We start from the raw sequence: 13,316 nt of genomic DNA on the forward strand, positions 1-13,316 counted from the left end.
TAAATGTGTTCATTTTCACACCCCTGTTTTTTTTTAGCTCACTCACAGGCTTTCTGGAGGCTGAATGTAAAATTAATGCACAACTGAGCAGCCAATCAGAAAAAAGCTGCAATTGTGCGGAATCATCCATTAAGCCCCCTTCATAGGCACACTGGTGCTACAGCTAACACTGGGGTAGATCTCGACTTTGTGCTACAGTGTAAAACGGGCGAATGCGAGTCTCGACAGCCCGTTTTACATCTCTCCTGACACTGGAAATAAAGATGGGGAGAAATGTAAAATGGGCTGCCTATCGCACAAAGTCAAAACCAGTAGCGCCATACTCCAGCTGATACCAGCACTCACCTTTAAATTTCTACTATCTTAAAGTGGATAAACAACCAAATTTGTTTATTGTAGCAGAGTTTTTTTTTAAACTATAAAACTCCACAAAAATCACACTTTGGAGAGACCACGAACTCACAGAAATTACCCAGTCAGTTGGGCTGGTTTGAATGACACTAAGGCTGTGACTCAAATCTGCAACCCTGTGTGCAGGAATCCAAGGCTCCACTGCTAGAACTACAGGCACACCTTACACAACATGGGTTTAATCGGGTCTGGTACCTTGTCCCTCTGGAGATGATGTGCCGTGCGCCGCTGACTCTCCAGCTCCTGATGCAGGTCCATCACGAGTTGGTGCAGATCCTCACCGGCTCCGCGCAGTGTTTGAATAGCCTGTCCCAATGTCATCTGTGTCGGGCTTCTGTAAAGCAACAGGCAGTTGGGTTTAACAGGGTAGACTTTCCTCTGGGCCCCCACGGTGCCCTACAGGTGCAGCGTACCTGTTGGGAGGAATTTCCTGGCCTGGGCCATTTGTTTGGCCAGGTTGGGACCAATAAATCACTGCAACGAGGAAAGTCTGCACTAACAGTCCCACTTCACTCTCCTTGGGTTCTCTCCTGACGAGGCACTGAGCTTGTATCCCTCTACTCCCTGCTGCATCAGGGATCTTCCCAGTTCCTTTTGGAATTCTGCACTCCTGGGTCTGCACTCCTTGTGCTCAGTCACAATCTATTCATTAAGTTAACAGCTCTAAGGGTGCACCAAGTTACTCTTTAAGTTTCTTAATCTTATTTTATATTCATGCCCCTTGGTTCTTGTAGTTCAGCAGAGAGAGCCTCTCCACATCCATCTCAATAATCCCCATCAAACTTACAAACAACATTGATCATTAGGCCCCGCCCCATTTAAGTCAATTGAGAGAGATATAAAATGGGCTGCCGACTCACTATCGCCCCTTTTACACTATCGCACAAAGTCAAGATCTACCCCAATCAATTTACCAATATTTAACCCTTCCCATTCGTAGACAATTTTACACCCGTAGGCCCAAGGGGGCTCTGGGGGCCTCAAATGAATTTATTTGTCCAGCAACAAATGCACTTTTATGTTAAAGGATGACTTAGTTGGTCCTACGATGCAATCTGTCAATCGTTAGACTTTGAAGGGTGTCTTTTCAACCAATCAAAAACCTAGAGTTTGTTTTCAGCCAATGAGAACCCCATTTTTATTTTAACGTTACTCTCACTGCCCATTCTTGGGATAGGAGCAGAGAAGGACAAGAAAGCAGGGAAGATAAGTATTTTAAAGTTAGAATTTGAGAGTCAAAAAGATGGAAATAAATGCATTAGAGAGAAAAAAAAAAGTAAAATGAAGACTAATATAATAAAGCTAGGAGCCCGAGAGATCAGCCAGAGTGGGGAAACAGGGCAAGCAGAAGGAAAAAGTTAAAATATTTCAGCACAAAAATTGCATAGAGGTTCTCTCGATCTTTTGTTAAGGCAGAAGATCCAAAGGATACCCGGGAAATTTATTTTTATTGAAATTGTATTTGTGATGTATATTTAGGTGTATAGTCAGTAAGGGTATCAAAGGATATGGAGCAAACGTGGGTAAATGGAGTTAAGGTGCAGATCAGTCATGATCTAATTGAATGGCAGAGCAGTCTCGAGGGACTGAATGGCCTATTCCATCTTCCCAATATTCCTATTACAGTAATAAAGCTGCTCCTGACATTTGAGCAGTTTTATTACTGTAATATTAGTGTTTGTTTTGGTGTCACAGTGTGGGTATGGAAAAATAGCAAAACTGATCAGCCCAGGGATACAGTCATTGCACTGGACCCGCAGACAGTCTAATGGTTAACTTATATATAATTGAATAAAGTAATTTTCTTGCCCACTGTTTCCCTTTTACTGTTCGGTTATTGATCTGTCATTTCAGAGAAGAGTGGATTAACCATTTCACCTTATTCTCCATGTCCAGCTCTGCCACCATCATTATGATCTACCCTCAGGGGACAGACAGATATGAATGGGTAAACGAGTTGACAGGGGTTATCCTTGGTGATGTTAGTGACCTACCCCAGTTTACCACGTGATGGGCTCACGGATCTCCCCAACGCTCGTGCGTGTGTGCTCTGAATCAACACTTGAATGCGTTCACACTCCATCCTGATCTCGGATACAAAGGATCTCTCCGCCCGCTCCCCCTGCATCCGGACTTCTCGCTCTTTGAGGGCAGCTTCATTGTTCTTGACCCGCAGGCTCCGCAACTCCTCCTCCAACTGGTCCACCTTCGCTGTCAGCATCTCGACGTTGTGCTTTTTCTCCTAGACTCGCAACAGCACGAGAAGCTCAGAACAATCCCAAAGAAACCGTGAAATTAAACCAATTTTGCACGATATTAACAAGAGTAGGAGAATAAAATAACCCACTCTACCCTCTACAATAAACCAATAGCGATCAGGCTACCCGGCATCAGGCCCCCCACCCCGCTACCCGGGATCAGACACCCCCAGCTACCCGGGATCAGGCCCCCCCCTACCCGGGATCAGGCCCCCCACCTCCCCCCCGGGATCAGGCCCCCCGCTACCCAGGATCAGACGCCCCCCCCGCTACCCGGGATCAGGGCCCCCCCCCCCCCCCAACTCCACTACCCGGGATCAGACCCACTAATACTAGGGAACAAAGGATGATAGCAGCCCAGTGTTGGTTCTCGTTCTAATCTTCCTTCCCAGTGAAGAGGTGCCTGGCTGCCACCTGTCAGCTCCCACAACAGCGTAGGGAATTGGATTGCTAGATTAAACCAATCTCCCTAAAGCCAAGAGTATCCATCTCGTACCAGCTGCATTTCTTCCCTAAGCTGTTGGATCTCCTTCCATTTCTCTTCGGTCAGCAGAGTCCTCACATTGCTCACGGCCTGGTCCTTCCCTTGCTGGAGGGAGCGGCTCTGGAACTCCAGCTCCTGGATTCTCTGCCAACACAGACAGAACAGAGGTTCAGTGCAGGAACAAAGTGCAGAATCAGATCATTTAAAAAGGAAAAAAAAGACTTCCATTTATATAGCGCCTTTCTCGACCATCGGACTCCCCAAAGCGCTTTACAGCCAATTAAGTATTTTTTGAAGTGTCACTGTTGTAATGTAGGAAACATGGCAGCCAATTTGCGCATAGCAAGCTCCCACAAACAGCAATGTGATAATGACCAGATAATCTTTTTAGTGATGTTGATTGAGGGATAAATAGAGGCTAGGACACCAGGGATAACACTCCTGCTCGTCTTTGAAATAGTGCCATAGGATCTTCTGCGTCCACCTGAGAGGGCAGACAGGGCCTCGGTATAAGAACATAAGAATTAGGAGCAGGAGTATTCAAAAAAGGTGGTAGAGAGAAAACGGGGAATTACAGACCGGTAAGCCTGACATCGGTAGTGGGGAAAATGCTAGAGTCCATTATAAAAGATGTAATAGCAGAGCACTTGGAAAACAGTGACAGGATCGGACAAAGTCAACACGGATTTACAAAAGGTAAATCGTGCTTGACTAATCTACTGGAATTTTCTGAGGATGTAACTAGTAAAATAGATAAGGGAGAACCAGTGGATGTGGTGTATTTGGACTTTCAGAAGGCTTTCAATAAGGTCCCACATAAGAGATTAGCGTGTAAAGTTAAGGCACATGGGATTGGGGGCAAGGTATTGACTTGGATAGAGAACGGGTTGGCAGATAGAAAGCTAAGAGTTGGAATAAACGGGTCTTTTTCCTAGTGGCAGGCAGTGACTAGTGGAGTACCGCAGGGATCGGTCCTTGGACCCCAGCTATTCACAATATATATTAATGATCTAGACAAGGGAACTAGATGTAATATCTTCAAATTTGCAGACGACACAAAGCTGGGTGGGCGTGTGTGCTGTGAGGAGGATGCCGAGAAACTACAGGATGATTTGGACAGGTTGGGTGATTCGGCAGAAGCATAGCAGATGCAATATAACGTGGATAAATGTGAGATTATCCACTTTGGTGTCAAAAACAGGAAGGCAGATTATTATCTGAATGGCAATAGATTGGGAGAAGGGGAAGTGCAACGACACCTGGGTGTCCTTGTGCACCAGTCGCTGAAGGTAAGCATGCAGGTGCAGCAGGCGGTTAAGAAGGCAAATGGTATGTTGGCCTTCGTAGCGAGAGGGTTTGAGTACAAGAACAAGGATGTCTTGCTGCAGTTGTACAGGGCCTTGGTGAGACCACATCTGGAGTATTGTGTGCAGTTTTGGTCGTCTTATCTGAGGAAGGATATTCTTGCCATGGAAGGAGTTCAGCAAAGATTCACCAGGCTGAGATTGGGTCGATTGGGCTTGTACTCGCTGGAGTTTAGAAGAATGAGAGGGGATCTCATTGAAACTTATAAAATTCTGGCAGTACTGGACAGACTAGATGCAGGAAGGATGTTCCCGATGGTCGGGGAATCCAGAACCAGGGGTCACAGTCTAAGGATAAGAGGTAGGCCTTTTAGGACAGAAGTGAGGAGGAATTTCTTCACCCAGAGAGTGGTGAACCTGTGGAATTCTCTACCACAGAAGGCAGTAGAGGCCAATTCATTAAATATATTCAAGAAGGAGTTGGATATATTTCTTAAGGCTAAAGGGATCAAGGGGTATAGGGAGAAAGCAGGGGCCAGGTACTGAACTTGGATGGTCAGCCATGATCGCATTGAATGGCGGAGCAGGCTAGAGGGGCCGAATGGCCTACTCCTGCTCCTATCTTCCAAGTTTCTATGTAGGAGTAGGCAATACGGCCCTTCGAACCTGCTCTGCCATTCAATAAGATCATGGCTAATCTTCAACCTCAACTCCATTTTCCCGCCCGATCCCCGTATTCCAAAAATCTATCTATCTTAGCCTTGAATATACTCAATGACTCAGCATCCACAGCCCCTTTGGGGCAGTGAATTCCAAAGATTCACAATCCCGAGTGAAGAAATTCCTCCTCATGTCAGTCTTAAATGGCCGTTTAATGTCTCATCCGAAAGACGGCACCTAAGACAGTGCAGCAGTCCCTCAGTACTGCCCTGGTGTGTCAGCCTAGATTTTTGTGCTCAAGTCTTTGGAGTGGGACTTGAACCCACAACCTTCTGACCTAGAGGCGAGAGTGACTACCAACTGAGCCACAGCCGATTTAGTTCATCATGGAATGCTAGAAGTCCAACTCTCCACTTGTTTTAACCATTTAAATATTCTCTCATCCCCAAGTTATTTATTCTCAAAAGGATGTTCCCGTGTCTATGTTAGTGATCTCTCTTTTAAATATTACCCACTTTTGTTTTACCTCTGTCAATATTTTTCTCCAGTTTAACTCCCTTAGTTCCATCCTCATAGCTGCCTTTTTTTTTACAATCTATTACTTTGGTCTTTGTACCATCTATATACACTATACCTGACCTGGAAGTGTTTGATGTTGGATGCCTGATATGGGAAAGGTGCATTCACGGGTGTAGAAAATTGATCAGTTGTTACCATGCTCTATGCCGAGACCTCGATTGGGTCGAGGTGCTTGTAATTAGACATTGAAAGCCTAAATGGAGTTGGCTTCTGATCACTTAACTGGAATGGAGGTTAGATCCCCAACCATGTCCCCAAGCGTCCATTGGACAGTAAACATTCTAATTGGACAGTACGGAAAAGGCCAAATGATCCCAAATTGTGCCCTGTGCCATTATGATAAAATAAACTATTCATCTACGGCCACAAGTATATTTATTACATTCTATAGTCTGTAGTGTTAAAAACCCTACTAAAAGGTCAGAACATGGTTTCCATAGCAACCATTTTCCTCACATCGACTCCTTGAATCTGATAACGGGCTCTTGGAGCCTGAAGGACATCAGGGGAGGGTGTAATGTTTTACTGAACAAGCCAATGAGACCATATTCTCACAGAGAAAAATACACCAGCTAATCTTTTTAAATCCTAGACTAACATTACATTAATTACATGTTTCCAAAATTAAATCAGTGACTACACTTCAAAAGTACTTTACAGTCAATTAAGTACTTTTGGACATTCGGAGGTCATGAAAGGCACTATATAAATGCAAGTTCTTTCTTTATCAGCATTTAAGATGCAAAACATCTTCACTGTACTACTCCACAGGATGAGAAACAAAGAATTGCATTTATATAGCGCTTTTCACGACCTCAGGACGTCCCAGGGCTCTTTACAGTCAATGAACACGTAGTCACTTTTGTAGTATAGGAAACACGGCAGCTAATTTGTGCACAGCAGATTCCCACATACAGCAATCCGAGGATAATCGGTTTTAGTGATGTTAGTCGAGGGTTAAATATTGGCCAGGACACCGGGGAGAACTTCCCTGCTCTTTCTGAAATAGTGCCATGGGATCTTTCACATCCACCTGAGAGAGCAGACGGTTGTTTAACGTCTCACCCAAAAGACAGCACCTCTGACAGCACAGTACTCCCTCAATACTGCTCTGGAGTGTCAGCCTTAAGTTTTATACTCAAGACACTGGGGTGGGACTTGAACCCACAACCTTCTGACGCAGAGACAAGAGCGCTACCCACTGAGCCACGACTGACACTGATGAGTAGATGGTGATGCAAGATATCTAAATAAAAAATGTTCGGTGTCCTTCAGTGAGTGAGGCGCACTTGCAAGGAGAGAGTCTCACCCTTCAGAATTATTTTTAATCTCAGGCACCATCTATTTTTTTAAGGTAGAACAGTACAACTATGTCTTACCCCCATTGACATACTTTGACACTCCAATTCTAAGTGTTTTTAAGACCCACACACACTGACATGGAGTCTATGTAAGCCTTGCATCAGTCAACTCATTAGCAGCACGGCTGCCAATTTGTTCTCGTAGTTTTTTTTACATGTGCCAACCTTCTGTAATTCGACAATTTTATTTTGTAAAGCCAGCGAGTTTCTCCGTTCTTTCTCCAGGTCCTCGTTGGCCTGGTTAAGGGCTCTCCCATTCTCCTCTTCCAGACATTGTTGTCGGAGCTGTTCCTCCCGATCCACTTCCCACTTCTTGTGTTCCTGAGCTAGGGTGTTTTGAACCTGGTGACGCACACACACATATACAGATATATGTAAACAGATGAGCACTCCCATACTCCATGCGAACTCCCACCTCCACAGGCCATCTTAGATCTTGTATTGTGTAATGAGAGAGGGTTAACTAGTAATCTCATAGTAAAGGATCCTCTGGGGAAGAGTGGTCATAATATGATAGAATTTTACCTTGAGTTTGAGAGTGAAATGCTTAAATCCAAAACGAGAGTCTTAAACTTAAATAAAGCCAATTACATAGGTATGAGGGGTGAATTGGCTAAGGTAGATTGAGAAATTAGATGAAAAGGTATGATGGTAGATAAGCAGTGGCAAAAATTTAAAGAAATATTCCAAAATTCTCAATGAATATACATTCCATTGAGAAATAAAAACTCCACAGGAAAAGTGATAACTTCTTTAGTTAGCCACGGATTTAAGGATAGTATTAGATTAAAAGAAGAGGCTTATAATGTTGCGAAGAATAGTAGTAAGCCTGAGGATTGGGAGAGTTTCAGAAACCAGCAAAGGATGACCAAAAAATTGATAAAAAGAGAGAAAATAGAATGAGAGTAAACTAGCAAGAAATATAAAAACAGATTGTAAGAGCTTCTACAAGTACTTAAAAAGGAAGAGAGTAGCAAAAGTAAGTGTTGGTCCCTTAGAGGCTGAGACAGGAGAAATTATTATGGGGAATAAGGAAATGGGCAGAGACTTTAAACAAATATTTTCTATCTGTCTTCACAGTAAAAAGCTTACAAAAAATAGTGGTGAACCAAGGGTCTGATAAGAGTGAGGAACTTAAAGTAATATCAGTAAAGAAAAGGTACTTGAGAAACTAACGGGACTAAAAGCCGAAAAATCCCCAGGACCTGACAGCCTGCATCCTTGGGTTCTAAAAGTAGTGGATGCATTGGTTGTGATCTTCCAAAAGCCTCTAGATTCTAGAATGGTCCCAGCGGATTGGAAGGAAGCAAATGTAACCCCGCTATTCAAGAAAGGAGGGAGAGAGAAAACGGAACTACAGGCCAGTTAGCCTGACATCAGTCGTCGGGAAAATGCTAGAATTCATTATTAAGGAAGTGGTAACAGGGCACTTAGAAAATCATAATATGATTAGGCCGAGTCAACATGGTTTTATGAAAGGGAAATCGTGTTTAACTAATTTATTAGAGTTTTTGGAGGATGTAACTAGCAGGTTAGATAAAGGGGAACCAGTGGCTGTAGAATATTTAGATTTCCAAAAGGCATTCGATAAGGTGTCACATAAAAGGTTGCTAAGCAAGATAAGAGCTCATGGGGTTGGGGGTCATGTATTAGCATGGATAGAGGATTGGTTAATGGACAGAGAACAGAGAGTAGGGATAAATGGATCCTTTTCCGGTTGGCAGGCTGTAACTAGTGGGGTGCCGCAAGATCAGTGCTTGGGCCTCAGCTACTTACAATCTATATTAATGACTTAGAGGAAGGGACCGAGTGCAATGTATCCAAGTTTGCTGACGATACAAAGCTGGGTGGGAAAGGAAGTTGTGAGGAGGACACAAAGAGCCTGCTAAGGGATATACACAGGCTAAGTGAGTGGGCAATAAGGTGGCAGATGGAGTATAATGTGGGGAAATGAGGTTATTAATTTTGGTAGGAAGAATAGAAAAACAGAATATTTTTTAAATGGTTAGAAACTATTAAATGTTGGTGTTCAGAGAGATTTAGGTGTCCTCGTACAGGAAACAGAGGTAGCATGCAGGTACAGCAAGCAGTTAGGAAGGCAAACTGGCATGTTGGCCTTTATTGCAAGGGGGTGGGAGTACAAGAGGAAGGAAGTCTTACTACAATTGTACAGGGCTTTGGTGAGACCACACCTGGAGTACTGTGCACAGTTTTGGTCTCCTTACCTGAAGAAGGACATACTTGCCTTAGAGACGGCACTATGAAGGTTCACTAGATTGATCCCTGGGATGAGAGGGGTGGCCTATGAGGAGAGATTGAGTAGATTGGGCCTATACTCTCTGGAGTTTAGAAGAATGAGAGGTGATCTTATTGAAACAAATAAGATTCTGAGGAGGATTGACAGGGTAGATGCCGAGAGGTTTTTTCCCCGGGCTGGAGAGTCTAGAACTAGGGGGCATAGTCTCAGGATAAGGGGTAGGCCATTTAAGACTGAGATGAAGAGGAATTTCTTCACTCAGAGGGTGGTGAATCTTAGGAATTCTCTGCCCCAGAGGGCTGTGGATGCTGAGTCGTTGAGTATATTCAAGGCCGAGATCGATAGATTGTTGGGCTCATGGGGAAATCAAGGGATATGGGGATTGGGCGGGAAAGTGGAGTTGAAGTGGGCTGAGATGAGGAGGAATTTCTTCACTCAGAGGGTTATGAATCTTTGGAATTCTCTACCCCAAAGGGTTGTGGATGCTGAGTCTTTGAGTATATTCAAGGCTGAGTTAGAGATTGTTGGGCTCTAGGGGAATCAAGGGATATGGAGATCGGGCGGGAAAGTGGAGTCGAGGTCGAAGATCAGCCATGGAGGAAAAAAATTAACCACTCGAGTGGGGATAAGATTGGATTCAACAACAATGCTCCTCATGGTCAAATAGCCAGGCTGTTAGACAGACAGAACAGTCAGTGCTCAGCATCCACATGAAAAATGGCCACGTGGGTGAGGTATGAAAGGACACCGGTGCTCATGGAACAGCACCACAGCAAGAGCTAGTGTCTTCAGGAGAGGAGGGACAAACCAAATAAACCATCAAAATCCACAGAAACACTGGGGTAGACTTATACCAGGGTGTTAAGCATCACCTCGGTGGAGCGCAGAGGAAAATTGGGCGGGGAGGGTTGTACACCTCTTACAGGCGGGTTCTGTTAGGGACATGCAATCACCCCACAAGATTTCCCTCTCTGCACTTCGCCCAGGTGTTGAAGATGAAGATTTACCCTCCTGAGAACTCAGATCAACAATCACTCGCTCAAAAATATTAAGTCACTGACCATAACTTGTGACCATTTTGTCATGCGATACTAATACATCTCCGGAGGCTACGAGGCCTCCACTGTACAACTATTTGCCGAATAAAGATGTGCCTAACCATCTCCTTTGCCTCCTGCTTCAGCTCCTCACTCAGTTTCTTCATCGACTCCTCCCGAGCCCAGACCCGTTCTCTCAGGGTCAGAGTTTCTTCATGTTTAGCCTGAGTAAAGTAGAATAGGCATCAGCCACAAATACTTCAACTGCTGCTGCCTCACCCTCTTGTTGGCTTCATTACTATGGACTAGTGTGCGAGATCTTAACCTGTTTTTTTAAAATAAACACCTCATGCATTTACTCAGTATTTCCCCGCTATGACATAAATGGGCTTTTAAAAAAAAAAATCATTCATGGGATGTGGGCGTCGCTGGCAAGGCCAGCATTTATTGCCCATCCCTAGTTGCCCTTGAGAAGGTGGTGGTGAGCCGCTGCAGTCCGTGTGGTGAAGGTACTCCCGCAGTGCTGTTCGGGAGTTCCAGGATTTTGACCCAGCGACGATGAAGGAACGGCCGATATATTTCCAAGTCAGGATGGTGTGTAACTTGGAGGGGAACTTGGAGGTGGTGGTGTTCCCATGCGCCTGCTGCCCTTGTCCTTCTAGGTGGTAGAGGTTGCAGGTTTAGGAGGTGCTGCCGAAGAAGCCTTGGCGAGTTGCTGCAGTGCATCTTGTAGATGGTACACACTGCAGCCACGGTACGCCGGTGGTGGAGGGAGTGAATGTTTAAGGTGGTGGATGGGGTGCCAATCAAGCAGGTTGCTTTGTCTTGGATGATGTCGAGCTTCTTGAGTGTTGTTGGAGCTGCACTCATCCAGGCAAGTCTGTGTTGCATTTTTAACTTGTAGTCTTATTACTAGAAACATGCATACAGGTCAATTGTGGTTTTCTGTGAGTTAGGTCTGCATTGCAAAGAAACTACACATTACATTATAGTAGACAAAACTCAATTCATCCGTATCAGGGCAGTGGTCTCTCTGAAACAAAGCATGTTAATGCAGGCCGAGTCCGTTTTTAATCACAGAATGATCAAATTAGGGGACAGACAACTTTGCTACTGTCAAGGTTTGGCAGTTTTAACACTGATAAAGGAAATGCAGCTTTTTATTTGAATAAAACTTCAAAAGGTGGTCCCATGCCACCTTGAGCACAGATCAAAGAATCAGGCTCCAGCCTAGGGTAGTGGATTTGATTGACAGCTACGTCTGAGATCTTTGACAGACGCTCTAACCTTAGGGATGTCAAGTGGGAATCTGGTGAGTGTTGCAGTCTTGCAGCCAGCAGCTGTGTTTTTAAAAATGTTTTGGGCCAGTCTAGCAAGGAAGCTAGGCCAGACTGAGGCTACAGCAAGTAAACCTCCGTCTAAAGTCTGTGGCCTCGCTATTAACCCCACCCCCACCACAACGGGCTGAGTGGGTGGTTAAAATGTTTAAATGGAGTACGCATCCCCAACCTGCACCTGTCGCCATTTTCACAGCAGCGGGTTCTGTGGCATGCGAGTGTCTCGCTTCATTTACATATTTAAATCAGTCTTCCACAGTGCAATAGGGAGCCTGATTTCAATTTATATATTTAACAGGGCTCTGGAAACCCAGCAGTAAAAGGGAGGCGGGAGCATTCACCTCAAGAAGTTAAGTACCTTTATTTTTTTGCACTCCTTGTGGGCCAGGAGGAGTAGGAGTGTTTCCCCCTGATCCCTAAAGGAAGCCTTTGGTCTCCCCTCCACTAGTTACGGCCTCTCTTCCCCCCCCTTGCCACAATCGCAGACCTTTCACCCACCAAACCCCCCACAAGCACTGATCTCCTTCCCCTTCCGATTGCCGGTGATCGTTCCCAAGGGTCTCCGGCTGCGGACTCACCCCGCTGGTTTTCCCGCCCGGCAACCGGCCAGCCTGTCAATTTGGCCGGCAGCTGGACGGGAAATGGAAGAAAAAAATTATAGTGAGGTCCTGCCATTAAATTCGGCAGGACCTCCGCGTTCCCCGTCCTCGCACCCTCCCCGCAAATATCAGGGGGGCCTGTGGTTCTGAAATTCCAGGGCCTGCCAATTCCAGTGAGGGTGCCGGGATCCACTCACCTTTGACCTTAGACACTGACCTGCCAGGGGGGTGGTCAAGGGAACATCACCTAATTTAAATAATGACAGGCCGCACACCATGAAGGACCGTGTGTCGGGTGCCAGAAGAAGTTAGAAATCGGGCATCAGGTCAAACAGGTGCTGGGGGTCTCCCCAGAAAGATGTTTCCAAACTGCCTATTGGCTCACATTACAACGGGGCCAAAGGAGAAGTCACAAACAAACCCCTCCTCACCAGACCCAGAGCTGAGAGCTGCACTCTATCAACTCAACCTGATTTCACAGAAAGTGACGGGCCCATCAGGTAGAAATGAATGTAAAAGATGCATCGCGCCCTTGGCAGTCAAACCCACCTGCAGTTTCTTTGCGTATTTCTCTGTCTCTTGGGTGAGCAGCAGCTTCTGATCTTTCAGTGTCTGTACCCTTTCCTCTTCAAATTTTGTCTTCAACTGGGGGGGGGGGGGGGGGGAAGAAAAGTCCATAAATCCATTCAACCTGTTCAACACAGCATACACCCAGCTAGAGTTTTCCTTGTAACTTTTTTTTAATACTTAGCCTCCCTCATTTTGGGGCCAATTTCCATCCATCCATAGTCAAACAAGTCTAGCCCAGTCTAAATCTCCTGCCCATAACCCCACCTCCCTGTAACCCTTGGTCTGACTCCTTGGAAGTTTGCAAGACTGAGTTAGGGCCTGTGATTTTCTTGTGAAAATGGGCTTCGATTTGAAGACTCAACCTATGGATTGATTGCTCATTCTCTCCCCTCCCCCATAGGCAGCCCACTATGATAGACAATACAGTTAATAGCTATTTAAAAATATATATATATTCAT

General features: G+C 45.2%; 1 protein-coding gene across 5 annotated transcripts in view; it reads right to left on the reverse strand.

Moving 5' to 3' along the window:
• The window catches only part of LOC147104526 (uncharacterized), a 127,260-nt gene that overhangs the window by 29,645 nt on the left and 84,299 nt on the right, over window positions 1-13,316 (reverse strand). For all 5 annotated transcript variants that reach the window (XM_085961892.1, XM_085961890.1, XM_085961889.1 and 2 more), the window contains 6 exons: window positions 12,837-12,932; window positions 10,474-10,575; window positions 7,223-7,399; window positions 3,166-3,297; window positions 2,406-2,653; window positions 607-745 (listed from right to left, as the gene is read on the reverse strand). In XM_085961892.1, coding sequence (XP_085818018.1) covers window positions 607-745; window positions 2,406-2,653; window positions 3,166-3,297; window positions 7,223-7,399; window positions 10,474-10,575; window positions 12,837-12,932 — 894 coding nt within the window. The remainder of the gene's footprint in view (window positions 1-606; window positions 746-2,405; window positions 2,654-3,165; window positions 3,298-7,222; window positions 7,400-10,473; window positions 10,576-12,836; window positions 12,933-13,316) is intronic.

Source organism: Somniosus microcephalus, chromosome 19 (genome assembly GCF_052327205.1).
Source record: "Somniosus microcephalus isolate GS21.2 chromosome 19, FLI_Smic_1.0, whole genome shotgun sequence".
In the NCBI taxonomy this organism is placed as follows: Eukaryota; Metazoa; Chordata; class Chondrichthyes; order Squaliformes; family Somniosidae; genus Somniosus; species Somniosus microcephalus.